The sequence below is a fragment of the Lepidochelys kempii genome, chromosome 10 (genome assembly GCF_965140285.1).
Source record: "Lepidochelys kempii isolate rLepKem1 chromosome 10, rLepKem1.hap1, whole genome shotgun sequence".
NCBI classification, from domain to species: Eukaryota; Metazoa; Chordata; order Testudines; family Cheloniidae; genus Lepidochelys; species Lepidochelys kempii.
In genome coordinates this window covers 51,238,770-51,254,685 of record NC_136389.1, presented here as the reverse complement: position 1 = coordinate 51,254,685, position 15,916 = coordinate 51,238,770, and the positions used below count along the sequence as shown (strand labels likewise).

Here is a 15,916-nt window from a genome sequence, read left to right as displayed (position 1 = left end):
CCATGTGTGTTTTATATACAATAGCCAGTCAGCTAAATCCACATAAATTGGCACAGTCAATACTCCACAATTATTTTCCTGGATAATATGATGTGTGTACAGAATTATTTTATGAAGTACAATTTATATTTCTAGGATGAGAGACTACACTATGCTTTATCATATCTTAAATATATGGTCACCCCTCCACAAATCAGATGTTGGTCTAAACCTTAAAGATTTCTTCCTCCTCAACTTTTCCAAACCCACCAGAGCCCCTGTAATTTTATAACTGCTGCTGCCCCACCCGCAATGAGGTTCCATTAAGGGGGTTCTCTTATCTAGCTATCTCTGACATGTGACTATTCAAATCTTAAGAGCTACTCTGGGTCAGAGATATCACAAAACATCATCATTTGTCCCTCCCATCCTTGATGCATTGAAAGTCCTGCCAGAACTCATGAGAACTGAAGACACCAGCCAGACCTGCTGAGATGGATTTCTGCAAATGGAGGAGACCTGTTCAAGGCTCAAGGATGCGGGGGCGGGGGGGAGGGCAGAGATTTATCTGACCTTCCAATATATTTTAAATGGTTTAGACTTGGACTTGAAGTTTGCCTGGAAATTCAGGCAGTATTTATTTTATCCAAACTGGCTCACTTAGCCTTAATTTATCTTTCATTTACAGTATTTATTCTTTTAAAAAATGGCACTCCCATCACTGAAGGTATAAGTGCAATGCAAACATTAACATAATCGAACTGGGCCACTTTGTTAAAGAATAACATGGGAGGAAAGGAAAAGTAACCAGAAAAGGGAAAGACAGAGAATTAAGGGAGGCCAAAATGATCACATTCAGTGCAGGCTAATTTTACTGTCTAATAAAGCCCACTAGGATTGACTGCACATGGTAATGTTATCCTGTTACAAATTCACCAGCAAGTGCAGCTACTTCCCTCATGATTCATCTTGTTTTCAGGGCTTACAGTTACTCATTACACAAGGTAGTTTAGGAAGCATCTGAACTGTGACAAAATATCACCCTTCTGAGTATGTATCTTGGAAGTGAGCTTCCAGGCAAACAAATTACCAAAACCTTCCCTGGACAACATTTCAAGCAAAATACTGTCACCAGACCCAAATATTCCTCTTTGTTTTAACTTATCCTTCTACCTTCAAAAACTAAGAGGATATTGTTCAAATGGTCTGGAAATGCGGAGCTTACAGCCATCTCAGATGTCCAGTTCCCACATGGCAGTAAGAGTACAGTGAGTTTTCCTATTTCATTAGGCACCCTCTTCTAGCATGTAGCCCCATGATTCATGACTTAATACAAAACATAGTGATTGTCTAACATTATTGTCTGAATATTTTGATCAGTCAGTAAGGCAAAGGACTTAGCAAGATTCAAAGCGGGATTGAACATTTACATGGATAACAAAACATCCAGAATTATTGTTAATGCTAACAAAGTGAATATTGGAAGGGAGATAAAACCTCATGTTGCAATGCTTAAGCCAATCTCTAAGGATGAGACCTTCATGGGAGCAGATTCTCTCACATCTACTTATTGTGAGGGCTCCTCTGAAGCACTTGGAGTTGGAGACACTCAACCAGGTGAACCACAAGTCTGATCCAATAAGGTATTCCTATGTGCTTATCTGTTGTATGACTGAACAACACTGAATAGTTACTTTAAAAAGTTGGGAGGAGACTGCTTTTTACCTTTAATTCTTCCAGTAACATAGAGGAAGCCGTCCTTGTCTAGTCTTCCTAGGTCTCCAGAATGCAACCACCCATCATCATCAATAGCTTCTTTAGTTTTATCCTCCATATTTAAATAACCCATGAAAACAGTTCTTCCCCAGAAACAAATTTCTCCATTGCCATCTGCATCCTCATTCACCAGTTTCACTTTGCAGCCAGGCACTGCTTTGCCACAGCTACAAGGGAACAAGAAGGAAAAGATTCATAAGGAATGCTAGAAAAGCCAGATAAAATATAGAGCCAACCTTTATAATATCTCATCTCTAAATCCTTGAGAAGGTATAAACAAACACATTCCCATCGTTGTTAGAAAGTTACAGGCCAGAATTTCAGCTGATGTAAAGCAGCAGTGTAAGTGGAGTTCTGCACATTTATACCAGCTGAGGATTTTGCCCTGTGTTGCTACTCAAGTGGACCTTTTGTTTCTTTTGGAGCATTAAAACACTTCTCTGTTTTAAATTTCGTATTTGCACATTATTCCCTCTTAAGTAGGCCAGCCCTTTGGTTTAATAGTTGTGCTCTGCACAGTGTGCAAGAGACCGGGTTTGACTGACACCGTGGGTCAAAGCGTGGTGGAAGCAAGATGCTCAGCTTCTGGCATGAAGACTGTCTTGAGCTGGAACACAGAGCCTTGAAGATGGGGAAGTTAAAGGAAAGAACAAAGAGAACCTACATCTCCCAAGTCTCAGTCCAGCACTGTATCCACTAGACAACACCGCCTCTCAAGTTCAAGTCTCAAGGGACATGAATCTAAATTTTACAGCAAAGCAACCTGAAAATACAGTAGCAGCTTTTCATACATTAAAAATAGAGCATTTTATTGAATTAAATATATATATATATATATCAAATATATATATTTGATATTCAATTCATTCTGTCTTTTCCCAATTTTCTGTTTTCAATTTGTTGCAGATTTTTGTAGTAAAAATGCATAAATATGTGGTAGAAATTGACATGGGTGAAAGTAGAAGTTTTAGCAGCTGGGTCCAGTGCAATAAGGGCTTTTGCCACCTAAGTAGATGCGGGAGGCAACTTGGGACAGTGGGATAGAGCACAGTCAAAGTGAAGACAAAGATAAAGACTTGGCAAATTCACAGAATAATGTGAAATTCTGTATCACGACTTAATTACCCAGAAACTGCCATAAAAACAAGAAGGTGAAAGAGGGAGTGGGAAAGAAAAACAGTGGGAACAGGAGACATCATGGGCATTCTCACGTTGGCAGGATTGTTTGGTTCCTGCATGTAAAAGGTTCTGTAAAATTACCTGTGACGTCTGTAAACATATGGCCCAGACATGCAGTGCGGGCCTGTAGTCTCGCTCATCCCATATGCCTGGTACAAGGGGATGTTCAGACTCAAGAAGAAATCCAGAGTTTCTGTAGTGACAGGAGCAGCACCAGAGAAATGCTTCTGACAGTGGGAAAATCCCAGAGCACTGCGGATTTTTGCATGTACTAAGTAGTCTGCTAATCTTGTTCGAAAGGGCTTTAAATCACTGCTGAGTGGAAAAAACACAGAGAAAGACAGGGGAATTCAGAGGAAATGTAAATAATTTCCAAAACAAACCAACTTTGTGTTTCAATTACACATTCATCATTCGGGTTTGGATGTCTAGGCACATTATTTCCCATTTGTATCATTTACAGAATGTCCTTCCCTGAATAAAGAAAAGGAGTACTTGTGGCACCTTAGAGACTAACCAATTTATTTGAGCATAAGCTTTCGTGAGCTACAGCTCACTTCATCGGATATCCGATGAAGTGAGCTGTAGCTCACGAAAGCTTATGCTCAAATAAATTGGTTAGTCTCTAAGGTGCCACAAGTACTCCTTTTCTTTTTGCAAATACAGGCTGTTACTCTGAAACCTTCCCTGAATACTAACTCCAAATACCAGGGATGCCCCAGTTTTGCAGGCTCATGAAGGATTGGTGAAATGCATTGTGGAGATCACTATTTTCACTATTCCTTGATTCTTTATCACTTAAATATGAGCTAGTTCCACCAAAATCTACAATCATTATGATAACAAGAGCCTCATTGTCTGGGCAATTTGATAAACCTATCTGGGAAACTGAAAAGTCATACAAGTAAATCAGTACAGACATGCAATGTTTTTTGGAATCTCTATGGGTATGTGTACACAGCAAAGAAAAACCCACGGCTGGCCCATGACAGCCAACTTGGCCTTGTGGGGCTCGGGCTGAGAGGCTGTTTCATTGCTGTGTAGACTTCCAGGCTCCGGCTGGAGCCTGAGCTCTGGGACCTTCCCACCCCATAGTGTCTTAGAGCCTAGGCCCTAGCCTGAGCTCCGAAGTCTACACAGCAATGAAACAGTCCCACAGCTGAGCCCCATGAGCCTGAGTTGGCTGGCCTGGGCCAGCTGCGAATTTTTCTTTATTGTGTAGACATACGCTATAGGATCTTCTCCCCTGCTGTACATAAATTCATAGTCAAGTGCTATCATGCCACAGGCCTCTATAAAACTGTTTCTTTTTGGTGAGGGAATGGAGTGATTAATCCTGAGGGCGCTGTAGATAACATAAGAACCTAGGAACAGCCATATTGGGTCAGACTTAAGCCAAAAGATGACTTTGACTCCTTCAGGGAACTGATGGGCAGGATCCCCTGGGAGGCTAATATGAGGGGGAAAGGAGTCTAGGAGAGCTGGCTGTATTTTAAAGAAGCCTTATTGAGAGCGCAAGAACAAACTATCCCGATGTGCAGAAAGAATAGTAAATATAGCAGGCGACCAGCTTGGCTTAACAGAGAAATCTTCGGTGAGCTAAAACACAAAAAGGAAGCTTACAAGAAGTGGAAACTTGAACAGATCACTAGAGAGGAGTATAAAAATATTGCTCGAGCATGCAGGGGTATAATCAGGAAGGCCAAACCACAATTGGAGTTGCAGCTAGCAAGGGATGTGAAGCATAACAAGAAGGGTTTCTACAGGTGAGTTAGCAACAAGAAGAAGGTCAGGGAAAGTGTGGGACCCTTACTGAATGGGGGAAGCAAACTAGTGACAGATGATGTGGAAAAAGCTGAAGTACTCAATGCTTTTTTTGCCTCAGTCTTCACAGACAAGGTCAGCTCCCAGACTGCTGAACTGGGCAGCACAGTATGGGGAGGAGGTGAGCAGCCCTCAGTGGTGAAAGAACAGGTTAAGGACTATTTAGAAAAGCTGAACATGCACAAGTCCATGGGGCCAGATCTAATGCATCTGAGGGAGTTGGCTGATGCGATTGCAGAGCCATTGGCTATTATCTTGTCATGCCTCACCAACCTCAGGGGCAGCTTTACCAATTTTGCCGCCCCAAGCAGTTGCCACCAAATTGCCACCGCCCCCAGGAAAGCAGCGGAGCTGCCGCACAAAAGCCGCCGCGGGAAACGGACTGCTGCCCCATTCTCATTGCCGCCCCAAGCGCCGGTTTGGAAAGCTGGTGCCTGGTGCCTGGAGCTGGCCCTGCCAACCTGACTGCCTTCTATGACGAGATAACTGGCTCTGTGGATATGGGGAAAGTGATGGATGTGACATATCTTGACTTTAGCAAAGCTTTTGATACGGTCTCCCACAATATTCTTGCCAACAAGTTAAAAAAGTACGGATTAGATGAACGGACTATAAGGTGGATAGAAAGCTGGCTAGATCATCAGGCTCAGTGGGTGGTGATCAATGGCTCGATGTCTAGTTGGCAACTGGTATCAAGCGGAGTGCCCCAGTGGTCCCGGGGCCGGTTTTGTTTAACATCTTCATTAATGATCTAGATGATGGGATGGAGTGCACCCTCAGCAAGTTTGTGGATGACTAAGCTGGGGGGGAGAGGTAGATACGCTGGAGGGTAGGCCAAAAGAAATCTGATGAGGTTCAACAAGGACAAGTGCAGAGTCCTGCACTTAGGACGGAAGAATCCTATGCAGTGCTACAGAGTGGAGACCGACTGGCTAAGCAGCAGAAAAGGACTTGGGGATTACAGTAGACAACACTGTGCCCTTGTTGCCAAGAAGGCTAATGGCATATTGGGCTGCATTAGTAGGAGCATTGCCAGCAGATCAAGGGAAGTGATTATTCCTGTCTATTCAACACTGGTGAGGCCACATCTGGTATATTGCATCCAGTTTTGGACCTCCCACTACAGAAAGGATATGGACAAATTGGAGAGAGTCCAGCGGAAGGCAACGAAAATGATTAGGGGGCTGGGGCACATGACTTATGAGGAGAGGCTGAGGGAACTGGGCTTAGTTAGTCTGCAGAAGAGAAGAGTGAGGAGGGATTTGATAGCAACCTTCAACTACCTGAAAGGGGTTCCAAGAGGATGGAGCTTGGCTTTTCTCAGTGGTGGCAGATGACAAAACAAGGAACAATGGTCTCAAGTTGCAGTGGGGGAGGTCTAGGTTGGATATTAGGAAAAACTATTTCACTAGGAGGGTGGTGAAGCACTGGAATGGGTTACCGAGGGAGGTGGTGGAATCTCCATCCTTAGAGGTTTTTAAGGCTCGGCTTGCCAAAGCCCTGGCTAGAATAATTTAGTTGGGGTTGGTCCTGCTTTGAGCAGGGGCTTGGGCTAGATGACCTCCTGAGCTCTCTTCCAACCCTAATCTGCTATGATTCCACCAAGCCCGGTATCCTGTCTTCCAGAGGCAATGAACAGAACAGGCAATCATCAAGTGATTCATCGCTTGTCATCCACTCCCAGCTTCTGGCAAACAAACGCTAGGGACACCCAGAGCATAGTGTTGCATCCCTGACCATTTTGGCCAATGACCATTGATGGACTTATCCTCCATGAACTTATCTAATTTTTTTTTAATTGCATTATAGTTTTGGCCTTCACAACATCACCTGGCAATGAGTTTAATGACCTTGGGAAATCAGATAAAAATGCATTGATACACTTGGAATGGATGCCAAAGCCTGCAACAAAGGTGGAGAAAATCTCCAGTGGAAAACTATAGTAAAGCCCAGGGCAGAAATCCATCTATCTTTAAAAATCCAGTCAAAACTAGATACCCCAGCAGAACCCGAGATCAGTTTTACGAGATGCTGCTGAACATCTCTTCCCCCCACTGATTTCTACCAAAATATAAAACTACAGTGCTGAATGCCAATTACCAGGTAAAATATCTGTGCTAGTGAGAACAGAAAGGCAATCCCCATGAAGTCAGTGGGGCTACTTGGGGATAATTGAGGGCAGATAGGATTCTTTGGGCATAGCTAAAGTAGTATTTGTTACTAAGTGTACCTTCCTGAGCAGCTTAGGTTCCTCTCTAAGCTAATGGACATGGCCCATGATAACACTTTCTTTTTCATAAATCCCGACTGAGCAGACGTGTCCTTTAATTTCTCCATGATTTTCTCCCATACTCGTGGAACTCCCATATGAGATGTTGGCTGTGCTTCTTTCAGTGTATTGACCAAGCTGCCCTGTTAAAATAAGAGAATATATTGCGAAAGTCAGGATTGGTGTTATGGAGGGTTTTTTCTTCCTAATGAACTACGTCTTGCAGCACTTATATGTATAATATCATTGAAGTCAGAGCCTATTATTTCAGCTAGATCTCCAGGTGAACTAGAACAGTGCTTGACACAACTGTGTATGTGCTGGGGGAGCGCACAGGTGGCTTTACTCCTCCTTTCTGTCCCCCCTGATCCTGCCTACCTGGAACATTGCTTACACTCCCTCCTGTGCCAGGGGAATCCTCAAGCTGCTGCCTTAAAAAGAGCTTGGGTTCTGGCTATATTATTTTTTCATTTTATAATGTAATGAACTAACTTTGTGTACAGAGAGGGTAAGAGATCCACTATTGCTATCAGTTAGAGGAGCTCTTTAGCTAAAGTGATAGAGGCCTGTGGTTTTGGAGCTGACGGAACACAGTTCTAGGCATGGCTCTGGGTTAGGGTAAAATGGGGCCTTAGGTCACTGGAGTATTGGCTCTACATCTCCCATTCAATTCACTTTTCCAGAATGGTTACACAAAACTTGCAATTATCGCCTGCATCTCCTTAAAACCAAATGCTCTACTTAGTGCTTCTGCTGGTGAAAAAATTACCTTAAATGTATATGTAAAGTACTACAGGTACCTTTAAAGCATCTGGCTCAGCGAAGTAAACTTGCTCTCCCCACTTGATTCCAGTCCAGAGGTCATATATCTGAGCAGCTATGTGGCTGAGCGGGAGGTAACTGACTATAATCTCCTGTTGGATTTCTGCTGGTTGCATATCCCCAGCTCTGCTGGCGTGTGCTGCTGTCCAGGTTATCTGTTCACATAAATAACAAGATGTTAATAGAAAAGGAGTACTTATGGCACCTTAGAGACTAACAAATTTATCTGAGCATAAGCTTTCGTGAGCTACAGCTCACTTCATCGGATGCATTCAGTGGAAAATACCTGAATGCATCTGATGAAGTGAGCTGTAGCTCACGAAAAGTTATGCTCAAATAAATTTGTTCGTCTCTAAGATGCCACAAGTACTCCTTTTCTTTTTGCGAATACAGACTAACACGGCTGCTACTCTGAAACCTGTCAAGATGTTAAATATTATTTTAATACAATTTAAGCAGCCAGTCCTGTTATGTTAGTAAACTATGACTCTGTCTGTATAATACACATGTGTTGTTAGAGATATCACTACCTTTAACAACCTATTTAGAGCAAATGAACTGCAAGGAATATAATGAATTGGTGGCAGTCTGTTTTCCCCCTGCTGCACTGTAAGCACTACAATTCCTGCCTTACATACACAATGGGTATTGTTGACACAATTAACCTCACCAGAGGGCCTATGGACTGAACAGACAAAGGAACTGAACTACACCTTCACAGAATCATAGAAATGTAGGACTGGAAGGGACCTTAATAGATCATCTACTCCAGTCCCCTGCACTGAGACAGGACTAAATATTATCTAGACTATCTCTGACAGGTGTTTGTCTAACCTGTTCTTAAAAACCTCCAATGACAGAGATTTTACAACCTCTGTAGGTAATTTGTTCCTGTGCTTAACTATCCTGATGGTTAGGAAGTTTTTCCTAATATTTAATCTAAATCTCCCTTGCTGCAATTTCAGCCCATTATTTTTTATCCTGTCTTCAGTAGTTAAGGAGAACAATTTATTACCCTTCCCTTTATAACAAGCTTTTATGTATTTGAAGACTGTTATGTCTCCCCTCTGTCTTCTCTTTTCCAGACTAAACAAACCCAATTTTTTCAATCTCTCCTCGTAGGTCAGCTTTTCTAGACCTTTAATCATTTTTGTTATTCTCCTCTGAAGTTTCTTGAGTTTGTCCTCATCTTTCCCACAGTGTGGTGCCCAGAACTGGCCACAATACTCCAGTTGAGGCCTTATCGGTGCTGAGTAGAGCAGAAGAATTACTTTTCGTGTCCTGCTTTCAACATTCTTGCTAGACATCCCAGAGTGGTGTTTGCTTTTTTTGCAACAGTATTACATTGTTGACTCATATTTAGTTTGTGATCCACTATAGCCACCAGATCCTTTTCTGCAATACTTCTTTCTAGACAATCATTTCCCATTTTGTACTTGTGCACTTGATTATTCGTTCCTAAGTGTACTACTTTGCATTTGTCCTTATTGAATTTCACCTATTTATTTTAGACCATTTCCCCATTTCACTCCTAAAGATGGCCCTTCCCAGTCAGGCTTGAGGAACACTGGGAGATCCATGAGGGGAAGCTTGCACTGTTTCTGCTTGTGCTGCTGCCCCATAGGCATTGACTTTGTGGGTTCTCCAGGGCTGGAGCACCCACAGGAAAAAATGGTGGCTGCTGAGCACCCACCGGCAGCCCCCCTATCAGCTCCCCCTTACCGCCTCTCGCCCGTTGGCAGGCCCCATGGATCAGCGCCTCCCCCTCTATCTCTACACCTCCCACCCACCGCAGTCAGCTGTTTCACAGCATGCAGGAGGCTGGGGGGAAGGCGTGAGGATGCGGCGCGCTCAGGGAGGGGGCAGAACTAGGTGCGAAGAGGTGGGGGTGGGAAGAGGTGGGGTGGAGCAGGGGCGGGAAGAGGCGGGATGGGGTGGGGCCTTGAAGGAAGGGATGGAGTAGGGATGGGGCTTGGGGCAGAGCTGAGGGTCCAGCACCCCCCAGCATTTTGAAAAGTTGGTGCCTGTGTGTTGCCCTGCTCTGGGTAAAGAGGACTCCCGTGTCCAGGAAGGTTAGTCTGTCACCTTTCATCAGCACAGCATTTCTAGGATGTCATTTGAAACAAAACAGCAATAAATACTATAGAACACTGAGTTCGCATGACAGAAGGGGTAATTTGCTTACACAAATTCATTCAGGATCACCAGTGGTATTTATCATTAGGAATACTAGCCATGGTGTATAGGTTCAGGGAGGCTGCCCTAGGTGCAGAAGGCAATATTGGGCAAGCGCTTGTGGAAAAAGAGTACAAAGAGGCTTGACAAGATGTTTTCTAAATATGTAGCTGCATTATCAGCTTAGCATCCAAAAATCCCTCAACACGCAGTTATGTTCACACGTCAGATCAGGGTGGGGATGAAAGGGATGAAAGCCTGACCCAGCACAGGTTTAGAATAAGGGCAGAGGAAAACTTCTTTTGACTAAAGAAGGCAGCAGTACAGTTACAGGCAAAGGATGTTTTCCACTGTGTTGATCAGCATAAAAATAGCCTGCTTGTGCACAGTAGCCAGAAATAGTTTGACAGCAAAATAAAATCTGTACCAGATTCCTTTGAGACAGAAGAACACAGGATTTGCCATGCCAGATCAGACCTTTGGTCCATCATGTCCAGCATATCCTACTTCCAGATATTGCTCTGCCTACTCCCTACTTTAGGGTGAATTGCTTTCATTATCAGACCCTGTGCTCCATCAAGAGCAGAAGGTGCAATTCCAGCCAGCTCTTTTATGGGCTACACGAGTGTTCACGCAAGTTCCTTAATCCTTTCCCGCACTGCATAGCCATGTAAGAGCCAACCACATTCTAGCCCGTGGTAAGCAGACTTTTGTGTAAAGTCTCTTTTCCGCTTGGCTTTTTGACTCTCTTTGGCACTATAGAGTTGGCTGTTTGCAGCAACATAGACACGGATTTTGTGAATAAGAGGGCTGTAGAATATACAAAACTTTTCCTATTCTTTACTAAATTAGGAGGAACTAAAATGAATGTAACTTGGAAAGGTAATAATGTTACAGATAAAGGGCCAAGTTTAATAAAACCTTGCAAAAACTTCTAATATCAGGCTGCTGTGACATTGGCTGCCTAAGGTGTATGATTCTTTTGAAGATGATCTTGAGAGGTCATTTGAAGATATTTGTGCTAACAGTGTTTTATCACACAATCAACTGCATGAACCAGAGAAAGTCATTTATAAACTCAGCTATGAGAAGAGCTTGTAGTTTCTCAGAAATATATAGTTTGGATATAATTTCTTTTGCTATTCCGTCCTTAAAACAGAGTGCCACAGTGCTTGGAGACTCCACCATGATCCCATTTTGTTCTAAAGCACAGAAATAAACACCCTCATGCTTTGAAAAGCTTTATCATAAAGCTGTGTCTAGAGTACATACATTGTCATGACTCAACATGGCTCCTTTTGGCTTCCCAGTTGTTCCAGAAGTGTACACTAGCACACAACATTGATTTGGCTTTTGAGAGCTAATAATGTCATTGAGTGTAGCATCTGGTATCTCATTTCCCAACTCCATAAATTCTTCCATCTACAAAATGAAATGGGGAAAAAACAATTCAAGGAGTCAGCTAATAGAAAGCGTGGAAATTGCAATATTTTAAGAGTCTGGAAAAAGGACAGAAAAATTAAGATGGGCCTGGTTCTTCTGACCTTTCTTAGGCAATACTCCCATTCAGGTAAATTGGAATTTCGCCTGTCTGAGGGGTCTAAGCCCAATATAGGACCACAGTTTTGATCTGTATGTCACACAGTCCCTTCTCCACAAGTTATCCCAAAAGTTTTGCATCAGCACCCCAACATACAGCTATTAAAAGTGGAGTGTGCAAAGGCAGTGAAGTTTTATTAATTCTTTAGGTGACTACTTAGGGAATAACATTCCTTTTCACTTTTCTAGTCACATGGGCTGAAAATGTGATTCAGAGCTCACGTTAGAAATGGTTTTGATTCATATTTAAAGTAAATTGTATCACAGCTTATAGTTAAAATACTAAGTAAACTGTCCAATTTTGTTGGATTTCCAATAGATTATTTCTTGTCTAGTCTATATGCAAAGAACTTTGAGATGCTAGAATGAAAGGCTCTATGTAAAAGCCAAGTATTCTTATTATTTAAATGTGTGAACAATGGCCTTAGTTCTCCACTATCTAGGGAAGATGAGCAGATGCAGGAAGCTGGCTGAAGCTCTCTGATTCAGGGCCATCCAGTCCCTGAACAAGGCAGAGCATGAGCGGTTCTACTCTAATTTATGCTGCAAGCATATGGTCCCTTTGTGCAACACAAAATTGCCTTAGCAGAATGGAGAATCTGGGCCAATATGTTCTATTGATTACTATCAGATATGTGTCGGCACAATGCATTTATATGGGTCTGAATGTAACATATACACATTAAGATCCCATTATTTCAATGTTAATAGGTGACGGAGTGGGGTAGTCACAGCATGTGGGAAAGAAAACCAAAAAGGGTTATTTTCCCACTGAAAGACTGGATTATTCATATAATGTTTACACAGCTGTATATGAGCAGTGACTGAGGGAAGCACCCCAGTTCTATACCTGGCAAGGAATCTCCCCACTACTGACTTACGGGCAAAACTTGGACACTGCACCAAGCTTGTAATCAGCAACTGGGCTTTAGGGTGGCAGTGGCAAGGGAGAATTTACATAGTTGAGAAGGATGGATCCTTCCCCTCAGGATGCACTCTGTGATCAGTACCTCAGCATTTAACCTGTAGTATTCTTCATGGCAGGGGAGCTGCCCCTCCATGGGAGAGTCTGTCTTGGGATTCCTTTTTAGTCACTGACACACCACTCATGCCCCATCCCTCCTCCAAACTCCCACCTGTAAAAGCATGCAGGAGCCCACCACAGACAACAGTTTCACGGCATATAGAGGGTGTGGACACCTTCATGGTTTCCTCACATCCTGCTTCTCCCCACATAGTGGATTGCATCAATGCCACAGCAACTGGCAATGGTGTGGGGTCCGGATTTGTTCCTATATGACTTGACTCTTCATGCCTTGTATTCTTGACCTTACTCTCTTTCACACCACAAGGCATTAATCTCTGTGCGCCTGTTGCCTAGGCTTTGTTTACTTGAACAGCACCTGCACTAGGATAGTGTTTCCATTCCACAGAGACTGAAGGGTAAAGTCACACAGATTTATGGAAATACACTGTCCAGAGGACTAGGAGTCTGTCGTAGCTGCAGCAACTGCTCATTACTGTACAATTATCTCAACTATCAATCTGTTACACACAAACCTTCTCCTATCAATAGCCTGTGTTTTATGTGACTGGGTTTTTATCAAAACTAATACACAACTATCTCTACCATTGGTGATTCGATCTCTGAGTGTCTCTGTATGGAATACAAATATGGCAACTGCCAATTCTTATCATCACAACTGATGTAACAATTATGCTCTCTCACTGAAAAAAGGTGGCAGATCTGTCACTACATCAGTAGCATTTTCAGTTACATTTTGTCCTCCACTATTAGAAAATATAAACTTCAGGTCATTTATCTCTTTCGAAGTTCTCAGACACTTGGAACTCAGTGTGAGTTCATCTCTACTGTTTACTGTTATTTAATAACAAATGTATATGATTAAATAAGCTCTTCTTTACACAGCAAATTAATTTTTCTTATTATTGCTCTGCATTTTGTATATCACACTCTTGATATCTATGTGTCTTTGTATAGTTAAGTGTTTTATAATATGAAAAGCAATACAGAGAGAAGGAACAATGTTGGCACAAAATATGTTAAACATTTTCTCCTCACTTCTGTTACCAGTAAAATACTTTCAGTTTTGATATCTGAAGCCTTAAGAGATTTGCTTACTATTCACTCTCTACTAAATGCTGTGTAGTCTTTTTGCAATTCTTTCAGCATGGGCAATGAAACTAAGCAGGGGATTTACACTGTTAATTCACAGTCAGTTCCAAGCAGAATGCTGATTTCAATGTTCACATTAGAAAATTGTCTTCAGTGACATTTAAAAAATAAATAATGAAAATTCTTCTACACATGTTAGGTTTTGTAAAACCCTATTTTTTAAACCTAAATTTTGGGCCTATAGTTGACAATGAGTCTGATCCTTAATCTTGTCCCTAATCTTGCTGTCTAAGGACTGCATGAGCTAAAGAAGACCCTGAATACACTAGAACTAGTGTTTTATTCTTTGCATATGTAATAGTTGCTTGTATTCAACAGTTGCTTATGGATAGAAATATTTGCTACAAATACAAAGATTAGCAGAATAGGAGGTTCCATAGACAACAAAATATTGACAATGGATTGTGAGAGCACAAGCATTTTCTAGTTCCCAGATCCAGCATAATTTACCACAATTCACTAGAGCTGGGCAGACAATGTATTAACAAAACAACAACAACAACAACAAAAGTTCTGCGAGTATAGTCTCACCAGAAGTCTGGTAAATATTATGTTAATCCAATCTAGTAACTGAAACATAACACATGACCAAGCCAGCCAACCAATGTAGCTCTAATTTTGAATATCAACTATCAAACAAACGGAAGAGTAAATTAAATTAATGAAAAATTACACTGAAGTATTTTGAAGAGCAAACATATTTGAAAACATTGTTATCCTCTGGCAGACATTCCACAGACAGAAAAGAAGGTGAAATACATCAAATGAATGAATTGTTACACCACTCTAAAATTCACATACCGTATATAAATTGGGATGTCTCTCTGATAAAGAGTCATTGTATAGCACAACTGCTTTTAAGTATGGTAGACGACTCCAGATCTGTTGGGGTTTAAAAAAAAAACAGCATATTAATTTATTATTCACTTGTTTCTGATTTAATTAAAAATGTCTATCAAAAGATTCCAAAAATTGAATTAGATTGATATCCACAAAAACCCTCAAACCCACCATAAATAATACAGTACTCTTCTCTAAAGCTACTCAGACCCAGTTCATCCCAACACCCCTGGGGAAACACACAGGCCTTGCAGCATGCTCTGGAGGAGACTATACCCATGCTATGTTGGACCAAGGTGCTCCAACTAAGGTTCCTCCTGAGTTGAGGACCTTAATTTAAAATGACCTGCCACCAGCCTCTTTGCATTTAAACCAGTGAGAGTAATGCTTTTAGGGTGGGATGTGAGAGGATTACAGCTGCTGTGGTTATCACATGAAGACAGAGATGGTCTCTAAAGTAGCCAAGCCTTGGTTAAGTTTTTTATAATGTTCTGCCTCATTTTAAACATTTTATATATAAACATATATAATTTAAAAAAATAAAAGCAATTTGGCAATTTCAAAGAAATAGAAAACATTGAAAGAGTGCTATTGTATCTGAACACTTAGCTGGTGTTTAGCCTGTAAAAATGTTAGGTTAGTTTCACCACTAGATACCAGTGCTGCTGCTTTCACTTCCCCTGTTGTAGTTTTGCCTATCCTTGCCAGAAGCATTTAATTGCATCATGGTGCACTAACAGCCAAAGTCGCACCTACATTATTGACCTGAACCATGGATAGCTGAACTGGTGAAACTGTACCTGTGTGGATAGCAATGGTTAGGCCTCCAAACTAACCATGTATTACTAGCATGATAAACCCACAGGCTTAAAAACAAGACATCTGTATTATGTTTGAGGCAGATTTCTCCTGGAAAAGCACCACAGAAAATGTTCAGCTGGATAAAACAGGGTTGGCCACAGGCTTCCTTTTAACTTTCTAGATAAAAACGTGTATAGACAAAAAGAAACAAGCATCAGGATTCAGATACCTTTCTCACTTGCTTTTGACAGTATAGCATGGTATTCAACTAGTGTAAATGGTATTCAAACTAGAGTGTCTGTCTGGATGTACGCCCTGTTTAGGAGTATCTTATCTCCCGAAATGTACAAAATATACCTAGTAGTTGGTGCAATCTGCTGCGTTCCAAAATAATAATAAAAAAAAAGACTCCTCAGAAGTATGTTTGACAAGCCCGAGGAATATGTTATCTCTGG

The 15,916-nt window shown here is 41.7% G+C and overlaps 1 protein-coding gene across 3 annotated transcripts in view; it reads right to left on the bottom strand.

Annotated features, from left to right (window-relative positions):
- ACSBG1 (acyl-CoA synthetase bubblegum family member 1) overlaps window positions 1–15,916 on the bottom strand; it is a 68,970-nt gene that overhangs the window by 14,081 nt on the left and 38,973 nt on the right. For 2 of the 3 annotated variants that reach the window (XM_073303550.2, XM_073303552.2), the window contains exons 6-11: window positions 14,622–14,702; window positions 11,297–11,446; window positions 7,828–8,004; window positions 6,989–7,170; window positions 3,016–3,249; window positions 1,705–1,922 (exon numbers count right to left, since the gene is read on the bottom strand). In XM_073303550.2, coding sequence (XP_073159651.1) covers window positions 1,705–1,922; window positions 3,016–3,249; window positions 6,989–7,170; window positions 7,828–8,004; window positions 11,297–11,446; window positions 14,622–14,702 — 1,042 coding nt within the window. The remainder of the gene's footprint in view (window positions 1–1,704; window positions 1,923–3,015; window positions 3,250–6,988; window positions 7,171–7,827; window positions 8,005–11,296; window positions 11,447–14,621; window positions 14,703–15,916) is intronic. The other variant, XM_073303551.2, reaches the window with a different exon arrangement.